The sequence below is a fragment of the Athene cunicularia genome (assembly GCF_003259725.1).
Source record: "Athene cunicularia isolate RWA chromosome 10 unlocalized genomic scaffold, athCun1 chr10_part1, whole genome shotgun sequence".
In the NCBI taxonomy this organism is placed as follows: domain Eukaryota; kingdom Metazoa; phylum Chordata; class Aves; order Strigiformes; family Strigidae; genus Athene; species Athene cunicularia.
In genome coordinates this window covers 6,327,628-6,342,197 of record NW_020799112.1, presented here as the reverse complement: position 1 = coordinate 6,342,197, position 14,570 = coordinate 6,327,628, and the positions used below count along the sequence as shown (strand labels likewise).

The window sequence follows — 14,570 nt, the reverse complement described above, 5'->3', positions numbered from 1 at the left end:
TTTGGTTAGGTTCTCAAATGTATGCCAGTGGTATGAAAGTATGATTGAGAAATAAGAAGCAATAGGACTTGCATGTCACAGACAGCATCATTAAAAAGTAGACTTCCCTCTGACATTCTCCTTAATGGTGATAATGACAAATCCCTTTTTTTCAAAAGGGTATAGGTGAAGGTAGGGTGTTGGTGCTGATAAAAACTTAAATCTTTTATTGTTGGTAAATAGATCTGTTTCAGTAGGGGAGAAGAGACTATGCATACTCAGGAGTTTGCCATCTTAAATCTAAGTAGATGAGACATGAAGAACAAAGGGCTGATTAGATGGTCAGTGCTCAGAGTGTTGAGTCCCACAGTCATCTTTAGTCCCCACTCATCAGAAGTAGCTCTCAAGCCATGCCAATGCCAGTATTTCCTAAAAGTGTGACTAGTTGGGACGAAAAGATTAAACTCTGCTACATATGAGGTTCCAGAGAAGAGCAATTATTTATCAGTCCAATTAGTTCAAAAGACATCTTCCCAGCTGCTGTTCAATGTTTTGTTAACTTTTTTTATTGACTGTTTCTAGCAGTCTTTAATTATGGTACCTGACTGCACAGAGCTAGCATTAAGTTAGTACTAGTAGAATAATAGGCAATTCCATAATTCTCTGCAGATGTCTTACGGGTGCAATAGGAAAAACTAAAGTTTCAAATGCTGTCAGGGAGAAGCTGGATGGCCTCGGACTGCCCTGTACCATACTGCTTCATGGGAAGGAAGCATGACACAATACTCTATGGTGAACTGATCTGGAGACTACTTTTTGTAGTTCAGGCTTTGGTTTAGACTAGGCCCTTGTTCATATTTTGTGAAGTACAAGCACTTATCTGCAACAGGAGACTACTCTCATTTTCTACCTAGTAAACCTGTTCCTAGGTTGATTATTAGTGTGCCAAGCCAATGATATTCTAGCTGAAGTTGAAGCTATGCAACTGTAATAACATTCCCAAAAGAACTTCAAGTCAACAGCAACTACTTTTGTGCAGGAATACCATGTCAATTTAAATTTTCTGGTCATACTGTATGCTAGTATGAGCTGAATGAGCCATTTAGTTCCTCTTCCTTCTTACTGCACCCAAAGATATACCTAAGTCAGATAATTCATGTTCATTCAACAATAAAACCTGTGATAATTCAGAATTACATTAGTAGTGTGTCTGACCATATTTGACTTCTCTTGAAGCTGAAACATGTAAAATGATTTATAAGCAAACCAAAATTTCTTTGTGTGTCAGATACATTAGCAATTGGTTCAGTCTGAGATGACTAAAATGTCAAATGGGGGTGGGGGAAACTCATAGCTTGAGGAAGTTTTTAAATTTGAGTTGTCATAAAATGCCCAAAATATTCAGTTTCAACTTAATGGATGTAGTGCCTTTCTTAAATAATGTAAGCATGGAAAACCTGCAAGAAATAAGTTGTGCTAAACAATGAGTTAGAGCCAGTATACACTCTAAATGGATGATAGGTTTCCCTTAGGCTTGTCTAGTGCAAATCCTCTTCTGCACTTCCCTAGAGGTATTTACAAATAAAGGCTCATACAAGCAAGCCCATATATTCCCCAAAGTTTTCAAGGGTAAACATGTATATTTAAGACTGGAGACTGACCCACGCTGTAAGATGAGATGCTTACTTTGTTTTCCATTCTCCATAGATTGTTGGCTCTTTCTTAGAAGTGACTACTGCTCTCTGGTGATTAATTGCTAAAAACAAACCTAGCAACTGGAACCTTTAAAATTGCATTTGTCTACTGGTAATTTAACATTTCGTAAGAAGGATAATTGCTAGCATTTATCATAGGCTAAGAATTAATAGTTATATATTTTTAAATGTTTGTAAAAATGTATTGTGTGTTAGTTATTGTTAACTAATCTGAAATTTTATGCACCAATATTACCATCTATGGGAGGCAGGAGAGGAGCAGAAATGTGAAAAACTAAGGACAGCATAGTATGTGTATAAAACCACAAAATGCACATTCCTGTTTGCTTATTGTTTACAATAACTTACACAGTACTTTGGTTTAACTTAAAATCATTCAAATCTACATTTACTTAAAGAATTGGGGGGAAAAAAAAAGTGTTCCATATGTGCAATACGTATGCTTCTGTGTCATTTTCTCACCATGATATTTTGGACTGTGTGATGCACACTTATAATAACTGAAATCTTTAAGAAAAATGACAAAACCAAGGATCTTCCAAGCAAATTCGCTGCAAACAATGTTGGCATGCAAATCTACTGACAATGGCCTTGCATTGTTCTCCTTTCACTATGTAAGAATTTTAATTATTGTGATTAAAATAATGACTACCACAGTGGCACAACTGAGAGACAGGTTCATTTAGACAGTGCACTAATTGCATCCATCCCTTAGATATTTTATAGGAAACACTTAGAGAATTCAGTACCCCAGAAGAATAACAAAATCCTCTGATTATCTAAAGTATTTGAGGTCTAATATCTATGTTAAAGGTCAAGTTGCACCTTATGTTAAGGACATTTAAGGACCTATTCAGTATAAAACTCACTTTGTCAGAAATGGGTACTCTTATTCTAATGCCCTCACAATGAGCCTGATTTTTAGATAAAGCTGTGGATAATGAGCAACCTGCTGTAGGTGAACAGAACAAAGCAAGATAAGACTAGGCTTGTTATGATAAACACATTCAAGAATGCTTGCCAAATATTATTTAACTTGCTTTTTAATCCTTTTATATCCCTGAAGGCTTGGGGTTGGTGAGAATCTCCTCATGTGTCCATTTGTGAGCCTCTATCTCAATAAGCAATGTTGCTGCACACCTTTATGCCTTGGAGGCCTCTGTACTTTTCTTTTCAATGAAGATGTCTACAGCAGCTTTGCTCTGTCTCCTTTCTTACAAATTAAATGCATGTCTTGTCATCCAGTTCATTTATCCCTTCGTACTGAAATGGATACCTGTATCTCTACTTTCCTTTCTCCCTTCATAGTTGAAGGAACAAAATACTGTGTATTATTTAATACTGTATGTTAGACAATAGTTTGTGGGGTTTATGAAGAGTGATTGTAGAAACTCAGTGGCTACAGGCCAGCCAGTGGCTACCTATCACAGCAGCACTTCCTCCATTATCAAAAAGGATTAGGAGGACATTGGCCCAAGACTGACTAGAAATAACAATTAAAGCTCAGACAGGCAACTCAGAAGTACTTAGGTCCCTTTGTTTATTTTCACACCAGTGGCAGCTATATCAATATTCTGGTGTTACAAAACCCCCAGTTATTATTCTTGCCAGACTGATAACAAGGGTACAATACAATTCAGCTCAACCTCTGCTAAATAAACTTTGAAAGAATACAAAAAAATATTGAAATTAAAGTCTATTTTGAATTATGTTTTGAATTAGCAATCATTCTGGGGAAAAACAACACAACAATTTCTTATTCAAGCATACAGAAGAATTCACTAACTTTTGTATTTCAAGAGCTCCGCTTCTCTTTCTGTTCTGCAAATACTTTCAAAACTTACAAGCAGCAACACTCCCAGCAGCAGCTGCTAGTATACTGTGACAGAAAGACCATTAGTCTAAAACATGCTAACTAGACTTCTCTGCTCCTAGCCAATACTAGTAACTGTTCAAACCATTCAAGATTATCAAGCTTACTCACATAAGCTAGAACTTTTAGGCTGGCAGTAAGGCACTGAATATAGTAAGTTACACAATATGGTTCTAATTATAGTTCTGAAAATAGAATGCAGAAATTAATATTAAAAACTTGCTGTAGATATGGGAAATATGAAAATATCCCCCTAAGGTTTTTTCGTTCACAATTATAATAACGGTCAATCTGTTTCATTCATTTGGTGGAATGGACATACTTTAATGTCTGTTTTTAATAGAATCACCTAGATAAAATTGCTTAACTGTGGGGCACTTAACTACAGAAAATCATAGTACTTATAGATTTGATAAAGCTGAAAACAGGAAACTTACACCTCTGAAGTTTAATAAAGCATTTTAATTAAAGGTAAGGCAAAATAATGCACTTATTCTTACTAGTCCATCATCTAGGTACATGTTATGTTTTACCTCTTTTAGGTAGATCTCCATTCACTCTAGAAGGTAACTAATAATTCAGCTGCATATCACTTTAGCGATGCAAAGTTTTAAACTGACCTTAGAGCAAAGGGAATTAGGTATGTCCCTCTGTAAGGAAGTAAGCACATTCAATTTGAAACTTAAAAAAAAAGAAGAAAACTTCACACCTCTTTTCTTCTAGAAAAGTTTGAGTTCCATTTCCACATTTTTTCTGGCACTCATCATTAGAACAAGTAAAGATCATGCATGGTTTAAATTAATATCTACATCATCCTTGTGATAAAAAACTGCTTAACAGCATTTTTGGTACAAGTAAAGCTCCTATTTCTTCCTCTTGCCCAGGTCAAGATATGACCACCTAGTACAAAAACACAGCAATATGTAGGCACTTCTTGTAGTTGTGTTTAATATATGCAGTATCTAGCCTTGGCATACATTCTACTGCAAACAAAATTAAAAGTAATGACCTACTAAGGCAATGGAATGGGAGACCTTAATGGAAAAAAAACTTTTAACTACTCGAATGCTGACCCCAGTTTTAAGTTATCTAGTGTGTCAATGCAGAATAAAAATAGTGTAAATAAACTAGTTTTGCCCCATGCATTAGAATAACTTGTTTTACTTAAATTGTTTGTTCTCTGTGCAAAACCACTTTCCTAGTTCTCTACCTAAACTGACTACGTTCAGCACCTTTTTCTAAACATACAAGGTGATTATGTAGCTGTGAATGCAATACAGGGTAAAAAAGTAAAAATACTGTTCTCTAATTCTATTTGGAATTACTAACTAATGTAACATTTGCATAATGCCTCTGACAGTCTGGTTAAACAGAGAACTTCATACCTGCTCTTGCGGCCACTTCTGTCTGTCCTCTGGGGTTCTTGACTTTGCTTTAAAACCTCTAGGCACATCTCCACTGTGCTTAGAGGCAGATGGGATATTCAGTGATTTTGGCCTCCCCTCGTGCCTGTTAGCACTGTGAACAGCTTCTCCCTTTGAACAAGTCTCTTTATAGTCATGTGCCATGTTTTCAGTCCCAGTGTGCTCTGGACTCATTTCTGTTGTACTATTAATACTGCTCATGCTCATACTCATTTTAATTTCTGCTACAATCTGGTCAATGTCCTCTTCCTGTTCTTCCAGCTCTGCATCCTCTTTTCTAGAATGATATGGTGATATTCCCTGTGAGTTTCCATTAGCCTCTGCTGGGTAATAGTCCGGATAGCCACCTTCACTCTGACAATACTGGATGTTTTCTTCTTGGTCTTGAATCTCCAAAGATGACACTTCATCCTCCAAAATCTGAACACCATTATCTTGACCTTCCTGCCACTCTTGACTGTCTGCCACCTCATTTTCATCTTGGTGCTGAATTTTACCTTCAGCCCATTCTTCTACAGCTTCCTGACATTCATCTGTTTCAACATGGTGTTCCTCATGGGGAGCATACTCCTCCCCATTGCAGTCCATTCCTTCCAGATAACTGTCATCCTCTGGACAGTATCTGATGTAGTACGTAATCCCCTCCTCTTCTTCAGGCAAACCTTCGTCATAGTCCTCCTCCTCAGAGGTGTTATTCACATAGTCAGAGCTGGAGTCACCATCTCCACTATGATCATTGCACTCATGTTCCACAGGGGTAGGACTACCTTGTCTGACAGTTGCTAGTTCTGCCTCCTTCGTTGCATAATCTTCAATAGGAAGGTCACTTTCTTCATCTTCCGGCTCCCTGTTGTGAGATGAAGTAGGGCAAGCTCTCACTCTGTGATCCAGCATGCTGGCTGTAGTGCTTTGACGTTTCCTGTTTGCCATAGCCAACTCCTTATATGACAATCATTTCTAAGCAATTACTGTAGGGAAGATGAAAAAACACACATTCAGGAAAAGGTCATCAGTGATGTTAAGAAACAAATCAATAGATTTATTTGGTAAAAAGGATGTGTTTGTAGATATTTAAACCAGATTCACAGACAGATAACTTTTAAAATGCTCATGTTATAGAACCATAAAACTAAAGTCATAACTTGCACACTGAAAGGAAGAGATAAAGAGAAGGTTCTACATTTATGCTAAATGTATTCTAGTGTAGGATCTCTTCTGTCAATTTGACAGAGAATTAAACCTGAACCTTGAAATTAGTTTTCAATTTCTTTTCCTTGCCAGTAAGGGGTCATGCTTTGACCACTATGCAGTAAACAGGAGCTCTTTTCAATTTACAATTTAGGCATTTCTTTGATGTGTACTGAAAGCATACACTCAGAATCTGACCTGCTCTTACCAAAACTAAAGGAAAATAATTCTGTGAACTTGGCAGTCACATAGGGTGCTAAAGCATCATGCACTGCTATTGAAAAAGTTCTTTAAAAAATATCACTCACTGGTATATTAACTCTTACTAGATGGATGTCATTAAGTATCTCCCATAGTTAAACCAAATACTGCTTTTGGAATAGATTATTTCAGTTGGAAGGGACCTATAATCATCCTCTAGTTCAATTGCCTGACCAGTTCAGAGCTGACCAAGTTAAAGCATGTTATTAAGGCCCTTGTCCAAATGCCTTTTAAACAGTGACAGGCTGGGGGCATTGGTCACCTCTCTAGAAAGACTATTCCAGTGTTGACCACCCTCTTGGTAAAGAAATGCTTCCTAATGTCCAGTTTAAACCTACTCTGGTGCAGCTTTGAACCATTCCCACACCTCCTATCACTGGATACCAGGGAGAAGAGCTCAGCGCCTTCCTCTCCACTTCCCCTCCTCAGGAAGCTGTAGAGAGCAATGACATTGCCCTCAGCTTCCTTTTCTCCAAACCAGACAAGCCCAAAGTCCTTAGCTGCCCCTCATAGGACATTCCTTCCAGCCCTTTCACCAGCTTGTCCTCCTCTGGTCACATAAAAGGACCTTCACATCCCTCTTAAATTGTGGGGTCCAGAATTGCACACAGTACTCCAGGCAAGGCTGCACCAGTGGCGAATACAGCAGGAGAATCGCTTCTTTTGACTGTCTGGTTTTACTGTGTTTGCACCCCAGGATGAGGTTTGCCCTCTTGACTGCCGGGGCTCCTATTGACTCATATTGATCCTGCAGCCAACCAGCACCCACAAATGTCTTTCTGCAGAGCTGCTTTCCAGCCACTCCTCCCATTTTATACTTGTGTCTGGGCATTATTCTATCCCAGGTACAGACTCTGGCTTTTCAACTTGATAATCTTCATCCCATTAATCATAACCCAATGCTCCAATCTACCTTGATCCCTCTGCAAGATTGTTTTTCAAACAATCTAATCCCAGGGAAAAAATACACATTTACAATAAAAGCTCATTAATTCTTCACACTAAATAGTTGTGCCATTTTAAATTACATATTTTTGTCTAAATACTGGATTTAAATAAACAGAGATTATCAAAAATAGTCAAAATAAAGAAAACAGCTAATTATAGGCTTGACAACTGATCTGCTGTGTATGATTTGGATGGGGGAATCAATGTACTTTCAGTATATATGTTTCTCTATATATTTCATTATTGTATGCTTATGATAAACTTGACCTGTGCAGTTACTTAACTGGAGTGAACTGAGCTCAGACACAGACTTCTGAAATGTACCACGCAACTGAATGCTTGATTATATGCATATAACAAAGGCATGTCAGCCAATGATATGATCATTTCGACATAACCAGTTTCTCAAGTCTTGTGTGCGCATATAGAGAACTAAACCTAGCATGGAGTTAGAGGATTAGTGGATATCTATATGGATATGAATTTCCTAAACATTATTAATTTATCAAAAATATCCTGTCACTAACCTAAAGCCTCATAGATATCACTTCTGAATTTCTGATACCACAAGGAAAACCCCAAACCTGCATTTGTGACAAATCCAGGAATCTCATGCATCTATGGATTAGTGTAATGGCACCACATGGCAAATCTAAACTCTCCCTGAAACAGCAATTCTAGATTCTGGGATACAAAGCAGAGATGCATGTTAGTCACAGGAGGAGACATGAATAGAAACAAGTTTGTGAAGCTCTCTTTAGTTATTGATACCTTGCATAACTAGTCTTGACAAAAAGCTTTGAAGTAAATAGTATATCCTAAGTGAAGTGTTAGATGAGAAAATCAAAGGAGAAGGCACAACTTTCCCAGTGATCACTTGTACCTTCTCACTGTCAGAACTAGCACACTTACAAGACTTTCTCAATATGATCTCTAAGCCCACTATGATCCCTTTAAGTCAATCTGTCCACTAGTGTTGCCTTTGATTTAGTTAGCTTCACTTACTGCAAACTAAGGATCTTTCTATACTGTGATTGCAGAATAAGCAAAAATTATTTTACATTTAATTAAAATAACAGTCTAGTCACAACACTGCAATGCTCTGCACAGGCTGCAAAGAACTGCCCACAAGCAAGATAAAGCACTTGTATGACCAGATCGGGAAGGGGTAAGCAAACATGTCTAAAACAAGTTAAGACAGTGCTACAAAAAAAAGGTATTTTTTGAATGGCAGCGCAAGAAAGAACTACAGACACCTCATCTGTCTTAAGTGAAAGTTATTTACCAAATATCTCTCTCAAGAAGAGAACAGATTAGTGTCTCTTAAGGAATGAACTGTTCTCATCTACAGTAGCCTCAGTCTACTAGTCATTGGAAATGTTCTCTGTATTAAGAAATACTTAGAGATGTACAGTGCAGTAAACCCTGCGCACAAGTCACTACAGTGTAGCTGAAGATAAAGCAGCAGAAAGCGTGTAACACAAGTACAGTTTGAAGCTCCATGACTCATATTTTCCTAAAGCATATGGAGATGAGAACCCTTTTTTTAGCCAAACAGTGTAATGGAGTTTTTCTACCCACATCTGAGAATCTTCATTTAGTATCCAGGCCCTGAAACTGCCATAAGTGATATTACTGCAGTGATACCCTTTTATAAATTCCAATAGTTGAATGTTCATAGATAATACTTACCTGCAAGAAAATCGGCTGCATGCTAGACACTGTAAAGCAGTGTTTGTCACAGGAAGCCATTCATACCTACTCTGAAGAGCCAAAAGCCAGTGGCTAGACAGGGCAGGAGCTGAGAAAGGGAGGGATGGCTGATGCATGGCAGCTACAACAGCTGTGGGGAAATTTCCAGGTTAGAGACTCTGAGGCCTCTAAGAAAATGGTTACCTGGGCAGCATTAATAACAGCAGCTGCAGCTCTCCCCTAATAGCGGCATGTGAAAGTGCAGCATATGTGCTATGGGAGGGAAAGTGAAGGAAGGACTTCAAAGAAATAGTGGTGGACTGAAACTTTTTAGAGCATAGGTGATGAGAGAAAAGTAATTCCTCTCATGCATGTCTAGCACTGACATACTAGAAGGACAGAGGAAAATGGGTTTCACTTAATTCAGCCTGAGTGCTTCACCTCTGTGTACTGAAATTGTGGCACACGTTCCCAATGGAAGTAAAATAAGCCTGATTTTTCAATGAGGCAAGGCTGATCTTAATGCTATGGAAACTGAAGTTGCAGAGCAATCTCTGCATAACAATTACAATTCTAGTTGGCCTCCTTACCTTTGCCATCTTCTCTGTCAGGCACTACTTTTTAGAAAACCAAGTACAGATCACATTAAAATAAAAAAGCAGAACTTATTATTCTCAGCCTTTGAATTGTAGACTGAATGTGCACTGATTATACCATCTTCAGCTATGAAATTTAACTTCAACTGTACTGGAACATCTGAATTACTAAATAGAGTTTTCAAACACAAGTCTGAAAATTGCTCTTTATGGACCTGCACATACGTTTCTGTCAAGGAAACAAACAGCTGTATTTTAACTCAAATACTAGAACATCCAAGGTTGCCTAGTTTTCTTCCACCATTTCAAAATATCTCTCAGGCTTCCTAGAAAAATACTTTAGTCTTACATTAGGTTTAGCATAACCTGAATCTTTTAAAACCTAAAATCGTTCTAGGCTTTTTCTAAGTTGTCTTATGTCACACGGCAAAGTGCTAATTCCTGAAGGCCACAGGTCCAAACTCTTTCGTCTTCTCTTCTACAGAAATGTTAGTTTATCTGTGTGGATGGCAATTAACTGAACTCAATGTATTCAGATTTTAAAAGAACAAAACCTGAACTTGGATGTTTTTTGAGAAATGGAATAGATAAATTTTTACCACACATTCTGCTATCCAGTCTACTGTGCAGTAGCCTTCAGTCGTCTACTGCAGGGATTAATAGTTTTTCTAATTTTTTCAGTAAATCTATGGTGTTAGAAGGTTACATAGCCAATATTCACATATTGTTTACTAAGAATGCTCTTGAAATTGGAGAAAATACTGGATTTCTATCTAACACTACTCCAATTTCCTCTGAAGGATAGTAGCAATGATTTTCTGGATCCAGAGGCACTGTATAATAAAGGCTTCAACTGCGTCAACAGGTTACTCCCTCTGCTTGGTGTAAGATTTCCTCCTGATATCTCCTTAGCTCCCTCCTTAGGTCAAACTTCTGTATTCATTCAAGTGCAGTTTTCAACTTCTGACTGGGGGGAAGTGCTCCTGAGAACATCAGAGGTCAGTGCTGTATCCTCCTTTACTCTCCTCAGGATTCAGCAATTTTACCTTGCTGAGACAAGCAAACGCTGATTTGTGTTGTACAGTGCACCACTAAAGTTCCATCAGTGTTGTAACGATCAGTGATTAAGGGACCAAGTTGCATAGGGTTCTCAACAAACATGTTTTGCTTTATTTTTCTTAAGTACCCCTGCCTCAGCTCAATGTTGAGAGGAAATCAATCTCCAGAAAACATATGTTGTATTTCTTCTACGTGGCAGTAAAAAGGAGTATGCATAGGGGAACCAATCTCTTCTGGTGCTAGAAACAGGACCACAGGCTTACAGCTGGAATTAATCTAATCAGTGCTCATTATAGAGTCATTAGCTTTCTCTTGAAATCCTTGCATCTAATTCCACACAGCTGCAGAGAGGGTTTATGGAAATTAACACTTCTACATCTTTTCACCTGTGTAGAAAGATACCTTCACTACTTTCTTCCCATGGAGAGAGACCAATTAAATTAGCATTAAAAATGGGAAATGGTACACAATTGTAAACATGGTGACAAAGTGAAATACCCAGTGTAATATTCCTGGCTGTGTTTAAAGAACTGCTTTACATATGTACTTGATTCACAAGATGAATAGCATTCTAGTGGGAGCAAAACAAGCTCTCTGACAGTTTTTCATTTAACATGCATAGTGATCTGAGGGGATTGTGGATTGAGAGGGTTGTTAGCTTCTTTTGTCAACAAATGTACTATTGCATGCTTATCTACAGCCAAATGATCTTTTGAGCCCTGCTTTTGCAACCTATAGGTGAACCTAAGAGTTTTACTCAATTTGATATACTTGCTTTATTTTGCAAGGCCTCTTTCCTGTGCTTACTCCTCCTCAGGTTCCTTTCTTCATCTACTTCTCAGTCTTCTCTCTCACACTTCAAAAATCTGTACCCTCTGTCAGCTTTGACAAAATTCCCACGCAAGTTTTGCTTCCCTAAAATTGTTCAATACCTCATATTTTCCCCAAATATTCAGTATGATCTAGCTGCTATTAAATTGGTTCTAAAAAGATATAACTCTCTACCCTTTATAAGTCATCTTCAGATGTAAGTGGAACATAAGCATTGCAACACAATTTACCATCAGGCTAGATTATAGCACATATGGCCTACAGGCTTGCTTTTCTGCTGCTGAGCTGTTTTCTCAACGCACTGCTGACTTAAACTGTTTCGGATGTTAGCCCTATATATTCATAATCTATAAATGCTGTAAAAAAAAACCCAAAACAAAAAAAAAAACAACAGACCACAACCCTTTCAACACAGACATATCTTTAGAACTACTATATTTATCAAGTTACTTGGTACAACGGTAACTGAGCTAATAGTATCTTTCAACAGAACCCCATCAGAAAATTCATGATTGCAAGATTTTACATTAATTACACTAGTCTCTTTTCCAATAAGCAGATACGTTAAAAAAAACTAGCATCAATTTCTTCAAAATAATTTTAATATCAAACTAATAGTATTTCTCAGTAGGCTTTCATTACAGGAGACTTAATAGACTCCCATCTGCTAAGTCAACCAAGATGAATTGTAACTGATCCTAGACTGGAAACTAGAAATTTAGTAAGTAGATGACAGAACAAGAGTCTGCCATGACTACAACAGATTCTGCAGCCATTTGATTCCCAAGGCCAAACTGCATTAACTTCATGTTCATTTTGTGGCAGATCTGACTCTATGGACCGTGAGAATTCACCATGCAGAATGCAGGATAACCTGCCACTCTTTTAAAAGCAGGTATAAATGGGATCTGGAACCCTGATCCACCTGTGTAACTCACTGCATACTAAGCATGTGGACACTGATTTCAAAAGGAGCACCGTATCTCTAACGAAGGAAAGGTAGAAGGGCATGCAGCAATTTGAGGACTGGGGGTGTTGGTCCCCCATACACAGAGTGAGCCTGTGTAACACTGATCTTCTAGCATCACTATATGGAAACAGTAAGACTGTGTCCTACAATCAGAACAACCACAGTGTAATTAAATTAGGATCATGTTGTGCCATGCTGAGTGGCACCTAAATTTTATTAAAACTGAGAAGTGTTTTTCTGAGTAAGGCTGGCACTGCCTGACACTACTTATTAGCCAGGCCTCTAAAGCCTTTGAATTTAAAACAAAAAAACTCTACAAAACTATAAACTGTTATTTCAGGGAGGGGAAAGACCTAGAACAGAAGTTTCAGTTCTTTGTTAGGACACAAGCAGAATTGGTACTTTTATATGTCTGGGATATTAGATCTGCATCTGCAGTAAATACATGCAGTATTGTCAAATGCATTAATGTCTTTTGCTCAATGCATGCTCAGCAGGTCCCCAAATGCCTGTTTCTCTGGGATTTTTGTGACCATAGATGATTTACAGTGCTGTTTGAACCTGCAATTCTTAGAGATGGCCCATTTCCTCAGCCCAAAAAAACCCCAACCTTTTTGGAGAGGGGAAAAAAAATCACTAAAGACACCTAAGAAATCCAGATATGTGGTAGGGCTGAGCTCTGGTCACTGTGACTTGATGTCTCACTTAAGAGTTAGCTTGTTATTTATAAACCAATGAAATGGCTTCATTCACCTGTTTGTGAAAATAATACCGTAAATATTTTCAAGTAAGGAACTGAGTACAAAAACTATTCATTTTTAGCAACTTAGTAGAAAAATCGATCTATGAAACTTGAGATTGAAGATGGGGCAGAGGTCCAGTGTTTGTTTCTATACAGAACTCCAAACCGAGCACCAACAGCCTAAGCCAGCAGTTAAGTTAGTCTTGTGAATGCCACTTCTGCCTTTTATGGTGTATGCTAGCTATCCTCCCTCAGAAAGCTTTCTACATACTTTATTAAAACTCTTTATGAATACAAGTATTTTAAGTAAGCCACACTAATGCAACTTTGCAGACATACATCACTGTTCAACAGCACTACTGACACAATTTTAAAAAATCAGGCAAACTACTCAAAGAGAATTAGGGAGGACTCTGAATTTATGGGGAGTATATTTCTTTTTGAGTTACCATGCATAAACAATATATCTGATTAAAATTTTTTAAGTTACTAAGATTTACTTTTTGCAGAAAAGCCTAACTGAAAATATTCAGAAGCCATTTAGAAAATAAACTTTGATAAATAGATAGAATGCATGAATGAACCTGAAGTGTTTTGTCAGTGCTGTTGAAAATTTAGAACACTTCCCGGAAGTTTAAACCTTAACTAGATGTGAATCTCCAGTTTCTGTTGACTCTTGCTAAATGCCCTAAACAATCCTTTCTATTTCCTCGAGAGAATTTTCATCCCAACCCACAACAGGAATGAGAGGGCTAACAGAAGCCAAACAAGTCTTAAATGAGTACTTTTGCTATTTATTTTAAGATATCTCACATATATGACCTCTTCTAGATAGTCATCTAAAAATAAGATTTGCAGACATAAATTGTGGATAGAGTTATCAGAAACCTGTTTAGCAAACTTCATATTTTCCATCTTTTTGCTTCATTTAAAATAAAACCCAGCAAACCTCAAATAAGAAGACACATTTTAAAGCACTGTTGCTTGCAGCAAGCAATGCCGCCTTAGAAATGCATTTTGTCCTGTGAAATTCCATTCAAAATTACTCTATTTTAATCTGACTCCTTTTCTTTTCCATAAGTACCCTTAGAAAATGTTGACAGTCTGTCAAAAAAAAAATGTACCACGTCAACACTGTAGTTAGATGTCTTTCAATATTTTTTTGCTTAGCCTCTTCTATCAAGACCCAGTTTCCTACCTCCCTGCTGGGCAGATGAGAGGCTGAGGCTCCCTCAAGTCCAAAGCAAGGTACTTTACACCCTCTGAATAGTCAAGGCAGAAAACCACAACAA

The 14,570-nt window shown here is 37.7% G+C and overlaps 1 protein-coding gene across 2 annotated transcripts in view; it reads right to left on the bottom strand.

The window, feature by feature from the left end:
* The window catches only part of APBA2 (amyloid beta precursor protein binding family A member 2), a 90,458-nt gene that overhangs the window by 38,610 nt on the left and 37,278 nt on the right, over positions 1 to 14,570 (bottom strand). For both annotated transcript variants that reach the window (XM_026855621.1, XM_026855622.1), the window contains exon 2: positions 4,953 to 5,959. In XM_026855621.1, coding sequence (XP_026711422.1) covers positions 4,953 to 5,921 — 969 coding nt within the window. In that variant the 5' untranslated portion in view covers positions 5,922 to 5,959. The remainder of the gene's footprint in view (positions 1 to 4,952; positions 5,960 to 14,570) is intronic.